General features: G+C 41.5%; 1 protein-coding gene across 13 annotated transcripts in view; it reads left to right on the plus strand.

The window, feature by feature from the left end:
* Nucleotides 1-2,409: 2,409 nt before the first annotated feature.
* The window catches only part of FNBP1 (formin binding protein 1), a 96,188-nt gene continuing 82,864 nt past the window's right edge, over nucleotides 2,410-15,733 (plus strand). For all 13 annotated transcript variants that reach the window (XM_062011941.1, XM_062011937.1, XM_062011938.1 and 10 more), the window contains exon 1: nucleotides 2,410-2,669. In XM_062011941.1, the coding sequence (XP_061867925.1) occupies nucleotides 2,646-2,669 (24 nt within the window). In that variant the 5' untranslated portion in view covers nucleotides 2,410-2,645. The remainder of the gene's footprint in view (nucleotides 2,670-15,733) is intronic.

Raw genomic sequence — 15,733 nt, forward strand, 5'->3', positions numbered from 1 at the left:
CCTGGAAGCTAGAAATGCGTGAATGTGTTGTGAGAGTTGTGATTTTTCTTGGTTTGCATGAGTAAACAAACCCAGAGGAAAGGCTTTAGATTGAAAAGGTTTAGGGTTTTATTTTCTTCAAATACCTTCTGAATCATTCAGCAGGTCATCTGGTGGGTTTGAATTGGGATTGGAGTTTTCTAAACAAAGTCTTAACCTTCTAAAAAGGGAATTGCTTCTACTGGGGCCTAGGATCTTCCTCTAGGAGCTGAATCATAACAACAGCCGAGGTAAACAGAATTTACAAGAATAAGCCCATATCTAGAGAACAGATCTGCATGGTCTTGATCTCAGTTTGGATGAGGGAAATTTCCCACCAGCTTCTCTGTTGATCAGATTTGGATTGTGTGAATTAAGCAAAGAAGTGTTAGCTAATACAATTTTGAAGTGTTTTTCAAGGCTGGGGCCTACTCAGCCTTACAGCACTTATGTACTCAAGCATAAAATGTCCTTAATGCTCCCATCGTTGTTAACTATGTTAGTAAGTAGAGACCAACCAAGCTGCAGGCCCTGCTGTTTTGGGCACTGTACATCTGAAACTAATAACCTAAGTGGCAGTCCCTGTCTTGAAGAGTTTCAGACTAAATAAGACAGACAGAGAAAGAGAGTAAAATGTCTCATTCTGTAAATACCAGGATTTGATTTTATTTAGTGTTTCTCTTGGACCTCTGGCCAGAAACGTTAATTACTTTTGATATGTTTTGGCATGGTGGATTCTAATGAACCATCATAATACAAAACTTGCATTTCTGGCTTTTATCTTTCTGGAACTGGTTAAGCATTTCTATCTCTCAGTGCAGACAGGTTTCCCTACCCATGCTGGTGTAACAGGTTTGCCTTGTTCCCCTCCCAGCTCTTTGTGCAAAAGGAAATTCCACAGCAAATTTACCTCAGATGATACTAATGCTGCTTTCTGTTTGGTCTCTCTGCATATTTTATTCAAGTATTTTTTTGGATTAAGTTCTCAAAAAGTCCCAGTGTATCTGTGTTGTCTGGTTTTGCAATGTGTTCTGGGTGGATGTAAGTCTAAGGGCAGTGTGTTTCGGTGTCCCTTCTCTGAGAGTCTGTGGAAGCACAAGGCCTTGGAAGATGGTGCTTGTGCTTTAAGCAGCATGGCAGGCTCTCAGGTATTTAAATATGTTGGCAGGGGCAGAAAAAAGTGCTCTGGAAAGCTGGTTGAACAGTGTCTCTTACTTATTATGAAGTCTATCCTTATAAGTAATAACTTTTAATGATGGACAACGTCGCCTCTCTTGAAAGATGACTCTGAGGAGCAGCATTCTGCTCATGTTCAAATCAATTGAACTAGGATAAAAAAAGAAATGCAATTCAGTTATTAACGTGATGCTTGTCTTCATTGTTGTCATAAATGTTAGAACGGCTTAATAAGTTATTATTTTCTTGTACTTTCTTATGTAAGGTAATAGCCAAGTGTCAGTGAAAGAGCGTTAATCTAAAGAAGACAGTGCTTCAGCAGCTGGTCGGGTTTTGTCTTCTGACATCAAAAGGATCTTCACCCTCTGTAAGGAGACACCTTTTTCCTCAGGTGAATAAAAGTGCTTTTTCTTTTTAACCCCCATGTAAATCTTTCACGAACATAAATATATCAGTCTAGAACTTTTTACATTTCTTGTAGCTGAAAAACAGAAATGTAAAATCAAATTAAGTGACACAGCTCAAATAAATGCTGTTAGAAGAACACGAGCACAAAATCAATCTTTATTTCTCTGGCAAGGAAATGGGCTGGTTTGTGCAAGGCCTGTGTAATTGCTACAATAACCCACGTCTATGCAAAGGCAGGTAATTTGGTTATTTTTTTGCATGCTCATTGAGCACATTGGAGAAACTGTGGAGTTAATATTCCTGGATTTAGGTTGTTTTTTGGCGGGGGTGTGCGTATGTAGAGTTCATAGAAGTCAGCCCTTGCAGGGAGTGTTACGAGTTGACGGTGTTAAGAGTGCGGGTTTCGTCCTTCACTAGGTCGGTTGCCCTCTCTTTCCCAACGGTCAAAACACGACTATTTGCTTCAAAAAAACCCCGTCAAAGCCCTGCCTCGCTTGGGGAGAGGGCGGTAAGGAATGGGGTAACGACACCTGAGGGAAGGCGGGGCCGGGCGGGGATGGCCGCCGGGACAGCGCCCGCTTCCCCCGGCCGGGAGCTGCCGCCAGCCCGCGTCCCCAAGCGGGGCTGTGGTGAGGGGGTCCCGAGACGGGGTCCCTGGGGGGCGCGGGCCGGGGCCGCTGCGCACCAGGGTCCCGCGCAACCTGGAGGCCGCGCCTGCGCAGTGCCGGACTCGCCCCCCCGCTCCGTCGCCTGAGGCCGCGCCTGCGCAGGCCGCCGGAGCTGTCAATCGCCCCCCCCCCGCTCCGCCGCCGCCTCCCCGCGCGGCGCCGCTCGGGCCATTTTGCGGCGCGATGAGGCGGGAGCGGCAGTGAGCAGTGCCCGGACTCATCCCGCTCCTCTTCGCACCTCCTCCGTCTCAGCCCGCTGGGATCGGGCCGCCCCGTGCTTGGGGAGCGAAAGGGAAGGAAGCCCAGTCAGGGGACAGAGAGACCCCGAGAGCCGCCCGCCCCTCAAGCGCCGGCCCCCGGCGGCGCGGCGGAGCCATGAGCTGGGGCACGGAGCTGTGGGTGAGTTAAGGAGGGAAAGGAGAGAGGGAGCGGGGCCGCCGTTGCGGCCGTTACCGCGGAGCGCCGCGCCCGCCCCGTGTCATAACGGTCCGTGCGGAGGGGCCGGCGCCGGCCCCGGTGCGGTGCGGGGGGCCGGGGCTCCGCGGTGCGGGACACAGCGAGGAGGACTGGCTGGGGGCTGTTCTCTCCCGCGGGGGTCCTCCCTGTCTAGAAACTTTGATGTGTGGCTTCCGCAGAGAAATCGCGGAGACTTGGTAGTTTTATTTCTTTTCTTCAGTAAAATAATAAAAGAAATGATCTGCAGCCCAAAAAGCGATCTCAGTCTGGATTGGAGAGAGGCTTTGCAGTAAAGCTTGGGGTGGGTTATGTGTGTGGCTTCTGCAAGAGTCTGGAGAAGAGGCTCCGAGGTGGATTTATATATCAGGGGGTCCAATTTCAGGAGAGGGAGCTGCGGGGAAGAAAAGCCTGATGATAAAATTTCCTTTCGCTGCTGTTAAGGGGCTTCTCTCCACGCTTGTTTTGAAGGACGGAGGTTTTTGTTGGCAGAGTTTTCTGTCGTGTGTAAATAAGTATGGTTTAATGGTGGGGAGGGTGTCAATGGATAAAGCTCCTTGATTGTTTCTGAAGTGAACCTGGAAAGTGGAAATGCATTTGGTTTACCGCGGTACATTACTGGAAAATATCAAACTGTTAAAAGGGATGAAAAAGTGGATAACAGCGATTTGAAATGGTCCCTTGCTAATCTGAGTAAATAAAGGTGGGTAGATAAAAGAAGTCTTGAAAGGCGAAAGAGCTCTACATATTCAATCACAAAGAGGACATGATGCAGCCATGTTTGGCAGCGTGATGGTGGAGCACGGAGCAAACCCTGTTATTGAGGGCTTGTGAGAGTGGACAGGAGACCATGTGAGCCGGTGTTAATTTATTGGTGGGACATTAAAAATCTTTGGACACATCCGCACTCGGGAGCAGGGGGGGAAGAGGAAAAAGGAAATGGTGTTTTGAATGGAGAAGTCAAGAATGAGTGGCATAGAGTCATCTGGATTGCAAAGCACTGCAGGATTTCGTTGCTATACCCATCTGTTTGTGGCTGGTAACCAGTGAACATATCTAAGCTTTTACACTGTCTCTATATAGAAACGATTATTTTAGATGTGCTAATTACTGTCTTTTCTGGATGCATTGCTGGCCTGTTCTAACAGACAGTTAAGTAAGCATCCCACTTTGCTGTGACATTGTAGTCATGTTATAGCTATATCTGTTCAGAAACAGAGTAAATTAGGGAGCAAATGCTTACTCAGAGGTTATTATGGTACGTCTATATGTTGCAGGGACAAAGGTGATACATCCTGATGAAATGTTGTAGTGATGCTCTATTGATTCATCAGGATAGAAACAGTTCTGCTGCATGGGAATGTTTCTGTGAAAATCTGCAGTTACCTTCTTTTTCTGCCTCATGGATGCTTTGGGGGAGGTTTGAGTTTGAGTGGAATTAAAGTCAGTATGATAATTTTGCCACGGGAAAATAAATTCTGATTTCCCAAGGAGTCAATTGTTTTTCATTCTTAAAAGTGTGCAAGCAATACTGAGATGTTTCTGCAGAGGAACAGTAGTAACAGAGTAGGGCTTATAAATAGTTGTTTCTGTTTTCTGCATTGTTGCAGGTGTGTGTGCAGTTATATGCTTGTCTTCTGTAACAGTTTGAAACAGCTCTTGTAACTTTTTTTCCCCCTTGGAAATTTTCTTGGTGGAATAGTCTTTATCAGCACGAAAGTATTATTTATTATGTCTTCAGTGTAGCCCTTTGAGAAGCGTAGCAGGTTACTGATGAAAAAGCTGGACCAACAGATTGGTTCTAGATACAAAATTAGCAAGAGTTGCTTTATTTTAAAGTGGGCAGAGTTTTGACAGCATCAGTTTCCAGTGCTCTGGGTATTTAGGCCAACCCACTCATTTTGCTCCTCGTGTTCTCCCTTTCACTGGGAAAGGAAACCACACAAACAACCTGTATTTTAATAAAAACTCTTGTTGATCGTGGCTTTTTTTTTAAACAAAATGAAATTTCCATTTACTGTAGAACTCAATATTTGTTTTAAAGTTGTCAGGGAATGGGTAGTGAGAAACAGGTGTTGTAAGCAACAACTAAATACCCGCTTTGACTGCTATGTGATTTGATGCAGCCATTTGGACTGAAGTTGAGGCAGTGACAAGTGTTTCTAACTGTAGTTTTGAAATTTGCTAGAAAGATGAGTGTTCTTTGATCAGGCTTGACTGGCACCCTGTCTTTCTGATGTGTTGATCTGCCAGACCGGATGCATGTTCGATTCACTCCTTTAAATGCAGCAAAGGAGAAGTAAAATCAAGCTTGCTTTTTAGAGCACGTGAAATGTTAATGTGGATAGATTTATGTAGAATTTCTATTTTAAAAAAAGCTGGTTGCAGAAAGTCTCACACTTCAGAAGCAATAAAATCCCTTCAGCAACATGTGATTTCCAAGACAGGCTTTTTAGCCTTGTGCTGTGATATGAGTGTGTTCTATGCCTCTGGCTTGCAAATCCTATTGCAAAGCTCCTATCAATGTTTCACTGGAATCTAGACTTTGAGTTTCATCTTTAAGGTTGCCCTGTGAGTGTAAATGGACCTATAACCAGCAGAATTACTGGAGGTACTAATGCAGCATTTATATCATATATGAGGCTAAATGCTTGGGATAATGAGATCATCTGGGGCCTCCACGCAATACAACATTGCAGTGTGAAACTCAAAGATGTCTGTCATGTAACCCTCTTGAGTTTCCTGTGTGTAAACACAGTGTACTGGACAGCCACGGCTGCTCTGTGCACTTTGTCAGTCTATTCAACCCCTGCTCAAGTCACTCTCTGTTGCACTTGAAACATTCAGGAGCTGGAGGAAGAAGCTGTGGGTGAAGGACAAAGTACAGCCATAGAACCAAACCATTTTGTTTTTTAACCCCTGTTCAAGAGTACCATTAAGGGCTGACAGGTAGAGTATAGTAGATAATTATTTGATGTCTAATTTTGAATTTGGCAATGTTTTCTAAATACTTAGTTAATGTAAGTGGTAAGTAAAGGTGATGTGTTGGCAGTGTACAGACCCAACTTGTACCTTCAGTCAACTGTGCTTGGGAGACAATAGCCTGAAAAAGCATCCTTGGATCTCTTTCACTCTTCTCTGCTCTTGGGTAATGGGAAAAAGTATGGAGCATGGCATTTACAGCTATTCTGAAGGGTACTTTAACTAGTAAAATGCTAGTGTGTGCTACACTTCCCACCAGCATCCTTTTGTGTGGTTTGAAGACGTCGAAGCAAGTAGTAGGAATTACATAGCAAACTGAGCTAAAACTAACCTCAGCACTTCAGTCCTTGTCTTTTGGGTGGAAAAGGCTGTGGCTCATGGTTAATATATTGAAGGGAATGAAATTTCTTGATTATGAGTTTTGGTACAGTATGTAGTTTGAGGGAGCTACATGTAAATTTGTGGTTGAATGGTCCTGGCGAAACTCTTCATAACGCAATCACATGGCGTGGCAAGTGCAAGTGGTAAAGTGATTAAATGTGGAAAGATTCGTCTTTTTCTTATGAATGTTTCAGAGGTGCGGATGCAGTGAGTTTCTTGTTGGGGATTTTTCCACATTCAAGCTAAAGTTTAAAATAAGCCTGGTGAGGAAGGTGATTTTTCTTTGACCTTTGTGGAAAAGCTGTGTCTGCTCACAGATGTTACCATCCTTTCAGCCTGTGAGAAGGTGAATGTACTGTACTTGCAGAGGACTCCGATTTGCTGTCCTTATGCAAGGGGCTCTGTTGGCTAATTCTTCATGTGACTGATAATTTGGAGACTGGACTTTTTGTTTGGATAATGTTCCAATCTAATATGGTAACTTTAGTCTGTTTCATTTTATGAAAGTGAATTGTTTCTAAGCTTTTTATGGTTTAGAAAATTAGTATTTTCAGTAACAGTAATTTCTTAACTCACAAGATTAAGTGGGATTCTTGTAGACCTTGTTCTCTTCAACTACATCCTCATTATTAGACGATGAAACATAGGTGCAACTCTGTGATAAATTGTTTCCTCTTGTAATACTTAACTATTTCATCAGCAGAATTTTTGTTTAAACAGCTGTAAATCTTGCATTTCTTAAATTTGCCTGAAAGCAGTGTTGTTGTTCAACAGTATTTATAATGTATGGGTGTTGCATGTAGTGGTGACTCACATTTAGAAACTGTCTGGAGTACCTAGGTGCTTTTGACCTTGGTGGCATTGCACCATGATGTTATCTGGGCACAGCATTCAAATAGACTCTTAAAGATGACAAGGCTCTGCTTTTGTCAGCTTGTTGCCTGTCAGGGGATGTGCAGAGCTGGATCTAGGTTTGATGAATTGATTTCTTAGTAGAGTTGATTGCATATAATAGAAATCTCTGTGTGTGGCATCTCACCCTCACACCCCTTATCCCCTGTCAATTCTTAGGGTTTAGGTGTTAATGGTTACTCTCCAAGATAGAAAAGAGAAGGAGCTGGTCTCTGATGGGACAAGGATGCAGATTAGTCTTGCGGCTAAATCATCAGTTAACTCTGCTGATGAGTTGAGAATTTCCATTATATAAAGTAATGGACCTACCCTTCAAAGGTGGGTGGGTGAATTGTTTTCAGCTTAGTAAAATCTTCCTCTGTAGTGATGTCAAATGTTCTTCTGAAAACCGTGATTTGTTGTAAATTGTCTATGAATTGTTGCAACTTATTTGGCATCACTCAGACAACTCTTAGGGGCAGAGAAGCAGCTCTCTGACCCCTTTGTTTACTAACATGTTAAAACTTCTTTATATTTCAGATAGTCTGGAGTTGCACCCACAAAAATATGCTCATAGAGTAAGGCATCCTAAAAGCTAATACAGTGAGAGGTTGGGGGAAAAAAAAGCTGAGGTCAGGCATCATATTTATAGTTTAGTCTTGGTTATTCTAAGGCTCTTAGTAAAAGTTGTATACAGAGTGCTGGAGAATGAGCACTTCAAAGCAAAGTAAACTTTTCATTAGCTAAGTATCCTGCATGGTTATTTGGACAGTTTCGAGGCAGCAAAGCTGTCTGACATGAATATCTCCTTATTTCACAGTGGATCACTTGCTGTTTTAAGTGGTCAGCCTGTAGATGCAGATTACTGAGTGAGAAATTGTTTATAGAAGTTGAGTCATTACATAGTATCTTAATTGTGCTGCACACAGCTTTTGTGCGTTTGTCCATCACAGGATGGTGGCTCAGGCTGCTGCAGCCTCTTAAGTTTAAATCATTTTGATCATTTAAATCACTTTAAAATTTCTGTTGTCATAGTCTTCTTCATTACTCTAAAAAACAATAGTTGACTTTTAAGATGTGCTATGTGGGAACTCCCCTGCTGCTGGCAGGAGCTGGTCTGTAGGAGATGTGAGGTCTCTGTGTACACTACTTGGTAGTTACAGACACTAGGAGTGGATAGACTGTTCAGGTTTCTGAAGGAGTTGCTGGGTCTTTAGTGTCTGGATGTCTGAGTAATTTCATTTACAGCTCAGCTTTGCTTTAAGGAAAAGGTTTTCTATAATGTTGTCTTCCAACCTATTCTTATATTCCTACCTATTCATTACAGAATGGGGGTTTTGCTGTCTTTCACTGTGAGTCAAGACTGGAGAATATCTTTTTTTTCCTTGCAGTCACAGACTCTTCCCATTTGTATTGTGGCTGCTCAAGATCCCCCGCTTTCTTGAACCATATGGGAAGGCAGTCAAACATGAGAGGATGTTTTTCTGGACTCTTTGCAGCTCATTAGTGTTACTCATGTTGTGAAACATTCTTTTAAAGCAGAATTTCAAAAGCCATGCTCCACATGAAGAGCAAGAGCCACTGCTGCACTATAACTTAATAACATGCTTTACATTAGGACCTCTGTTGATTGCTGGAAAGGTAACCTGCTAAAGCATTTTTGAAATTCACTTTCATCCTGTTTGAAATAATGCTTCTGAGATTAGTTATACACTGAATCCAGTCCAGCCATCAAAATCCAATCCCCTGTAGAGTTCTCTTAGTGCTCATATAAATATTTTAAAATAACTTCCCCCTTCAAGACAATTGTGTGCTTTTTCAGATGAAACTTGTCTTCCTCCTTCCACTCCTGGAATCTCTGCTTTTCTATTTAATTCTGAAAAACAAGCTGGTTAAATTGATGAGAACAAGAAACACTGTTGTTCTTGGCATATTGCAGTCTTCATCCTTTTCAATCAATGCCTTTGGCTCTAAAATACAAGATGGGGAAAGGAAAAGCAGTATATATGTTTTCTGCATGTAAGTAGGTATGTAGAGGATATGATGGGCTTTAGTCTTTCTTCTCAAGCAGGTGTGGGAAGGTGATTTGTATGGCTTTGGAATTTTCACTGGATTGCTTTGCCTCTGCTAAATAAGCTTATTTACCTGGTCAATAAATAAAATCTTTTATCTCAGTTTATTAAGAATATTTGGATGGCATTATTGGATAAAACAGAGGGATTTTGTTTCTGAAAATGGGGAAAAAAGAGTATATGGGCAGCATCTTACAGCACGGAGCAGTGCAGTTAAAGTGCAAGAATGAAATGGTGATTAGCCAGTGAGCATTGTTGGTCACTGAAGCAGACAAGCATGTTATGATGCACGTAAAGATCTGTTGCAATATTATCCTTAATTTATGTGATGAACAGTCAGTCTAATTGGAAAAAAACAACCAAAAGAACAACAGCCATCCTCCAGGCACCCTCAGAAACCCAGGAAAGCAATACAACTTGAAATGGAGTCTCTCAGGAATTAATGCCTGGTTTAGAAGGAATGGTCCCCAGTGAACTACCAACTTGTCCAGATAGTCCTTAATCCTGAGGAAATGCTGAAGTGGATAATCATTCTTCTTGTAGCTGAAATAATGTAGGTTTCTTATGTTAAAATGTGACACTGGGCTGTCTCTTGTTCAGTATTTTTCAAGTGCTCCTGCTTGGTGCCTAAAAAGTTTTAAGATCACATCTTTAAATTCTGCTTTTCCGGTGAGGCAGGTATGAGTGCTCCTATTATTTGTAGTTTTTAGATTTACTCCTCTGTGAACAGCAAGTACAATTTCATGCATATTTTTTCATTTTATAGTTAAAAAAAATAAATTACTTCATTGTACTGAATCTGTGGAAATGCAGGTGAAGGAAGGAGTGCCACTCCTGTGTGGCAGGAGAGTAATTGTTTTGTGGAGATACTGAGAACACTGCTGTTTCCTAACTGGACTCCTGGAGATTTTGATGCTTTGCTCTGATGAACACTGAGAAATTGCATCTCAATGCCTTGGACAGTTTTCTGTATCTCAGCCTATATTCTTCATATTATGAAGGTTATTTAACACTTTCTGTTGAAGTCATCTGCTTTCTGCTGCTTATATTTTTTTCCAAGTTAATGTGCTCAGGCTGCAGTTTTCTTTGGTCTGTGCCAGCCTCTCAGTTTTTTTGTATTTCAGATCAGTCAGGATTATTCAGTTGTTACTAGGGCCAATGTCTTGTACATACTAAGCACGATGCCTCTTTGGTTTTGGAAAGCTGTAGTGGTCCCTTTCATTGGAGCAAGGTTTTGAAGTTTGGCAGACAATAGCTGTTGAATGCAATACGCCTTCTGCTCTTCTTGAGAAAATCTGCCCAAATTAGGCAAACTTGTAAGTCTTGGGAAAAATACCACTTTGCAAGTACTCAGTGAATATATACTAGTGCTGAAGTCTTCAGAAGTTCCAGTGTCTGCTGAGTATGTTTTGGCCTTGGAGGGATTTTTGTGGGACAGCATGATGCAGTCACTCACACAAAATAATTGAATGTGCCTCAGTCTGGTCCTTGCAAGAGTGCTGCCAGACTTTCCATGTCATGGCTGCTTGAGGCCAGGGTGGAGCCTCTTCTGCTCAGACTCCTTTATGGTACCCAATTGTGTGGAGGTACAAGCTGGCTGGAAGACAGTCCTGCATGAACTGGGTCTTGGGCAGTATTAAGGGAGGATAATTTGGGTCAGTGAGTTGGGAGAAAACAGACTACAACTAGGAGGGAAAGGGGATGAAGGGCATGACTGCACTTGGACATGCCAAGGGTCCATCTGGTGGTAGCCAACTGGTTCATCTCTTGTTATGGACTGGTTAATTTTTTGTTATACTCACCTGAGGGTGAGGAATGGGGCAAGAGATGCTGTGGTCAGAGAAGAAACTAGCTGATTCGAGAGACCAAGTGTGGTGGGGAAGAGAGTAGCACTGAGACTAGGATCTAGTTACAGAACGTGGAGCTGCTTGTCTAGGAGCTGTTTGTGTGGTTGGATTGCCTAGGCCCAGAATAATGGGAATGTGTCATTTGAGGAGAAATAATTTAAGTTGGTAATTCTGAACTCAGGTAGTATGAGGGAGCTGTGACTAATTGGGCAAAGGGAACAGTAGAAATGAACACAGAAGGAGAAAGGAAATTTAAACTAAAAAGGAAGGAACAAGTAACAAGGAAATAGCTTGAATAAAGAACGTGAGAGCAGGGTTGGACTCTGAGTAGGACAGGTAGGGTTGTGAATTGCTGTCAGAAAAGACGTGGGATTAATTCATTAGGAATGGCAAGTCAAGAGTTTTTGATGGGATCTGGAGAAAGTGTCGTGGGTGTACAAGGAGAAGCAGCATGGAGCACAGGAAGGAGATGAGTAAACCAGAAAAGTAGTGAAGGGATCTAGCAATCCTCTTCTGCACACTTGGCTTTGTAGCATTGCTATTTCTATGGGGCTTTTTCCATGTAACATTTAACTAGAGTTGACTCACTGATTTGAATGTATATATATTGATTTCTGTGGTTGCATTTTGCATCTTTACTCTTTGTGGAAGAATATTTGACCACATCCCCAAATGAAGGCTTTATTCAGAAGTGTGTGTGCTGCCAGTTTTCATCCACTCTTTCTGTGCAGAAAGCCTCGAGGAATTGTTTAGCAAATATGTTAAAAAATGCATTTAGATAATACATTTCATTCTGCATTATACTTTCTCTTCTGTAGAGAGAAATGCTTTAACACATTTATCTTCTATTTACAAAGGGAAAAAATGATTGGCATGCAGCAATGAGTTGAATGGAAGTGTGTTTTCTCAAACAAAAGTTAAATGGGGAAGGGAAATATTTCTTGCCCTCTTGGGGGCTGTTGATCTGTCAAATGTAGGTCTTATAGGAGTGGCATTCATTAAGAATGTGTAACTAAGATTTTGCTGTAGTGAAAGAATTGGCAGTGGATCAACCAGGAGAACTGTGATAGTGCTACATAAATGTTTTTTTCACCTATACTACCTCTGTCTTCCAAGTATAATAGCCTGTGACACTTTTGGTCATGTGTTGTCACTAGAAAAGCCTGATAATGAAGGGTGAGAGGAAAGTGTTGTATATGCCGGTCAAGAGCCTTTATTTCCTTACAACTCTTTGGAGCCATGAAACGTCTTTGTTACACAGAGGGTGCTATTTGGCATTTGTTCATAACTTAACATGTAGAAGATGAAAAGCTGTGTAGCACAGCTTTACTTTAGAATTCAGTGTGCAAAAGAAGTCGTAAGCAAACATTTCAGTGTATGTGTTGGCTAGTAGCTTCATTGCAACTTTATTCAAAGCCACTGTCATCAGCTGATTGGGCTGCATCCTCCTGAAGGACAGACAGATGCCAGGTGATCAGGGCACTCAACACTTGAAGATTATCATTGCATATTTTACCTGAAAACCAAAATTGCAAGCTGAGTGAATGCAGCAGGCTATCCTTTAGGTAATGAGAACGTCTATCACATGACACATGTGACTTGGTTCCTATTTAAATCAATGCCTTGGGGATTTACAGCATTATTTTTGGAATGGGGGGGATAGCAAGGTTCCAACTCTATTTATAAAGACAAAATAATGTTTCTCTGGCTGTGTGGCTGCATGCAGTCTTTTGAGATGCAATGAAGTTGCCCAGGAAACAACTGTAGAAGGGCGGAAGGAAGCATGCATCCGATTTTAGTGAAGCTGGTCTCAGCTGTGAGCACCTCAAGTCCTCTTCTGAATAATTGTAGGATGCTTTGCCTTTTTGCATTGTAGCTTTTGCTCTGATTCTTGTCTGCATCATCCTTATACTTGTGTTATGTATAAAACTGTAGAATGCTCCTTTTCAGATGTTCAGTATGATAGATGTGAAACCATCTTGAAGTAACAAAGTTGCAGTTGTTGAAGAAAACAATTTTTGCAAGAAATGTGATGCTGTGGAACACCTAATTTGTGCATCTTTGGAGACTGGATCTGCATGATTGCTCTTTAAAAATACTTAGTCTTGGGCAGAAAGCTTGCTTGTCATAGTTTAATGTTTGTGGGAGTGTGTTGAATTGTTCCAGCTAGCAGAAGACTTAGCTGAGCTAAACAATAGAAATATAAATATTTCACTTGGTTATTAGCCAGTTGAGTTAAATTACTTGATGGTTAGGAACAACATGACAAAGCAGTGAACTTTATTCACACAAATGTCAGAAGATGTTCCCTTTTATATGATATGTATGATTTTCATGCATAGGATTACAGCAATTTTTATTGACTGGGGTGTTGAACCTGTTATTGACTTGGTATAAATTGTCTTTTGTGGTTTGCTTGCGGATTAATCCCTCAGAACAAAAGAAAATCTGGAATAATGACAGAGTAGTAAAAAGCTTGAGCCTGTACCTGCAGAAGATTTGAGCAAGTAAACAAGTGTCAAAATAGTGGAAATTCAGAACCTACTTTGTAATTAGAATGCCAGAATTAAGTGCTTTTTTTGTTTCTTTATGATACATTGGCATATGCAGTGTTTTGAAGATGCTGGTCAGTGGAGCAATATTGATTTCCCTCTGGGGACGAAGCATTCATCTAACCTTCTCAGCAGGAGGGGAGATTGATTCCTTAATCAGAATAGCAACAATCCATCCTGAAGCTTCCTCAAGGTATTAGGGCTAAATTAAACAGTCTGGGACTAATGTGTAAGCCCTAATGCACTTCAAGAGCCTTTCTTGAATCAGGAGAGTTTTGAAAATAATCAGAAGATGAACCCAAAACTAAAAGAAAAAAGCTACAGGCACAAATCATCCTTAAAAAGAGGGACCATAATACATTTGCTTTATGTGGTGCAGTGCTTAATGCTCAGATTCTCTTGGGGAAGAAAAAATACATGAATTCTATAGCTCTATTCATGGCATTGCATTTATTTTCCCCTTTTTGTGTCTGTTCTGTAGCCATTCCAAAAATAGACATATCACAAATATTAAGTCATTAGAATTAAGAATCTTCAAGTCAGTAAATATACCACTTTTAAACAGCAGTCCCTACTGAGGAGACATTGGTTTCTACACATATTATGTCTTAATTTTGCAAAATGTGAAGATTGTGTTTACTTGTGCATTTACAGCGTCTACAATTACACATGGATTTATGGAGGATGAAAATGTCATGGTTGCATTCAGCTTTTCTGGAAATGCTTTCATTAACTTGGATGGGGAATGAAACATTATGACTGAGCTGTAGTCTGTATATTAAGTGTTCATAAGCAAGAATTAACTATAATGTGTTAGTAACCTGTTGGATGTGCTTACTGATCATTATGAATGTCACTCATATACAGCAGTTCTGAAGAAACCAGTGAGGTAGACCACATGCTATTTCTTCAGTCTTTACTCTTAATTTTTAGCTGCTTTGTCTCATTCCACTTCAGCCTGCACACCAATTGAAGTAAGCAGTAATTTTCCTTTTACAGAGTATTGAGATCATTCTCATAAGAGAACAAATATATCCAGAAGGCCTGAGGACTTTTTAAAAGCTGAAATGTTTTAAGGTGACTCTGTGTTAATAATGTCTATGAAGACATACTGAATATCCCTGGTAGAAGTTGGCAGATACTCACATCTTACCTCTGACTTCAGAGATTAGCTGTCAAAGAATTCTACCATGCTGTAAACTTCCTTGGTCACACTGATCCATGGCACACCAGTTTGTGTCAGCAGGCAAAACTCCTTTTTACAGGGGGCGAGGTTAAGCTCCAGGGCTTGTGTAAAATATGGTCTTTCCCTTTCTTGTCTGAGAGCAATAACAGTTTCAATCAACCTCTGGACCAGAGTTGCAGCTTCCAAAGTGGAAGGTATTGTAATTATGATAACTGAAGAGCACTGAATGACCTCGTTGTCCTTGCTATGGAAGGGGATGTTCTTGTCAAATTATGAGGAATTCTTTCTTTCCCTCGCCCTCTGTGCACATAGGTAAGCAGGCGTTTGCTGTCCTCTTTCCTCTCTCTCTGTTCAGAGGCCAAACTTCCTTTTCCCTGCTTGGCAGATAACGCATCTCGTAGATTCAAGTCAATATCCTCTTTCATATTTTGTAGATGATTCAACTGTTCATCAAGCAAATGGCCTATTCTTGTGTTATAAAATAGTTGGGGAGTCATGAGACATTCAGGGACCTGTGCCCAGAAGCTCCAGTTGCTCTATGAAGATCAGTAGCTCAGATCTGTCTAAGTCAAAGGTTGGACAAGAGGTTCCTGTTTGTTGTTCTTCTAACAAAGACATCTCTTCTCTGTTCAGTGCTCTTTAATCCAACAGATAAAGCTGCAGCCATGTAATGCATAAAAGTGAAGTATAGATACAAGGAGGAATAAAAGGGGAAGAGGATAAAGACTGACACGTTGTAAGAGTGGGAACTGATACAGATTGCCAAGGGACTAGTAGATTTTCTGTCAGAAGCAGCAGCTTTATACTGAAATAAGAGTCTCTAGGTCCACCGTAAGCTTTGGGAATCCTTGGTTATGTTGTGCCAGCAGTCGCGTGGGATTGCTGTGGCTGTCACCCATCAGCTGTGGGCCTTTCCTCTCACAAAGCTTACGAAGATCCAAGCTCTTGTTTGTCAGTCCTGCTGAGAAGTTCGATCTGTTCTGAATTGCTCTGGATGATATTGCTGGATGCCTCTGATAGTGACTCACTCACTCTGATTATACTAGATACTCTGATTTCTTGATACTGGTTTTTGGGCAAGCATTTCTGTGCATGAGCA

This window comes from Colius striatus, chromosome 19 (genome assembly GCF_028858725.1).
Source record: "Colius striatus isolate bColStr4 chromosome 19, bColStr4.1.hap1, whole genome shotgun sequence".
Taxonomy (NCBI): domain Eukaryota; kingdom Metazoa; phylum Chordata; class Aves; order Coliiformes; family Coliidae; genus Colius; species Colius striatus.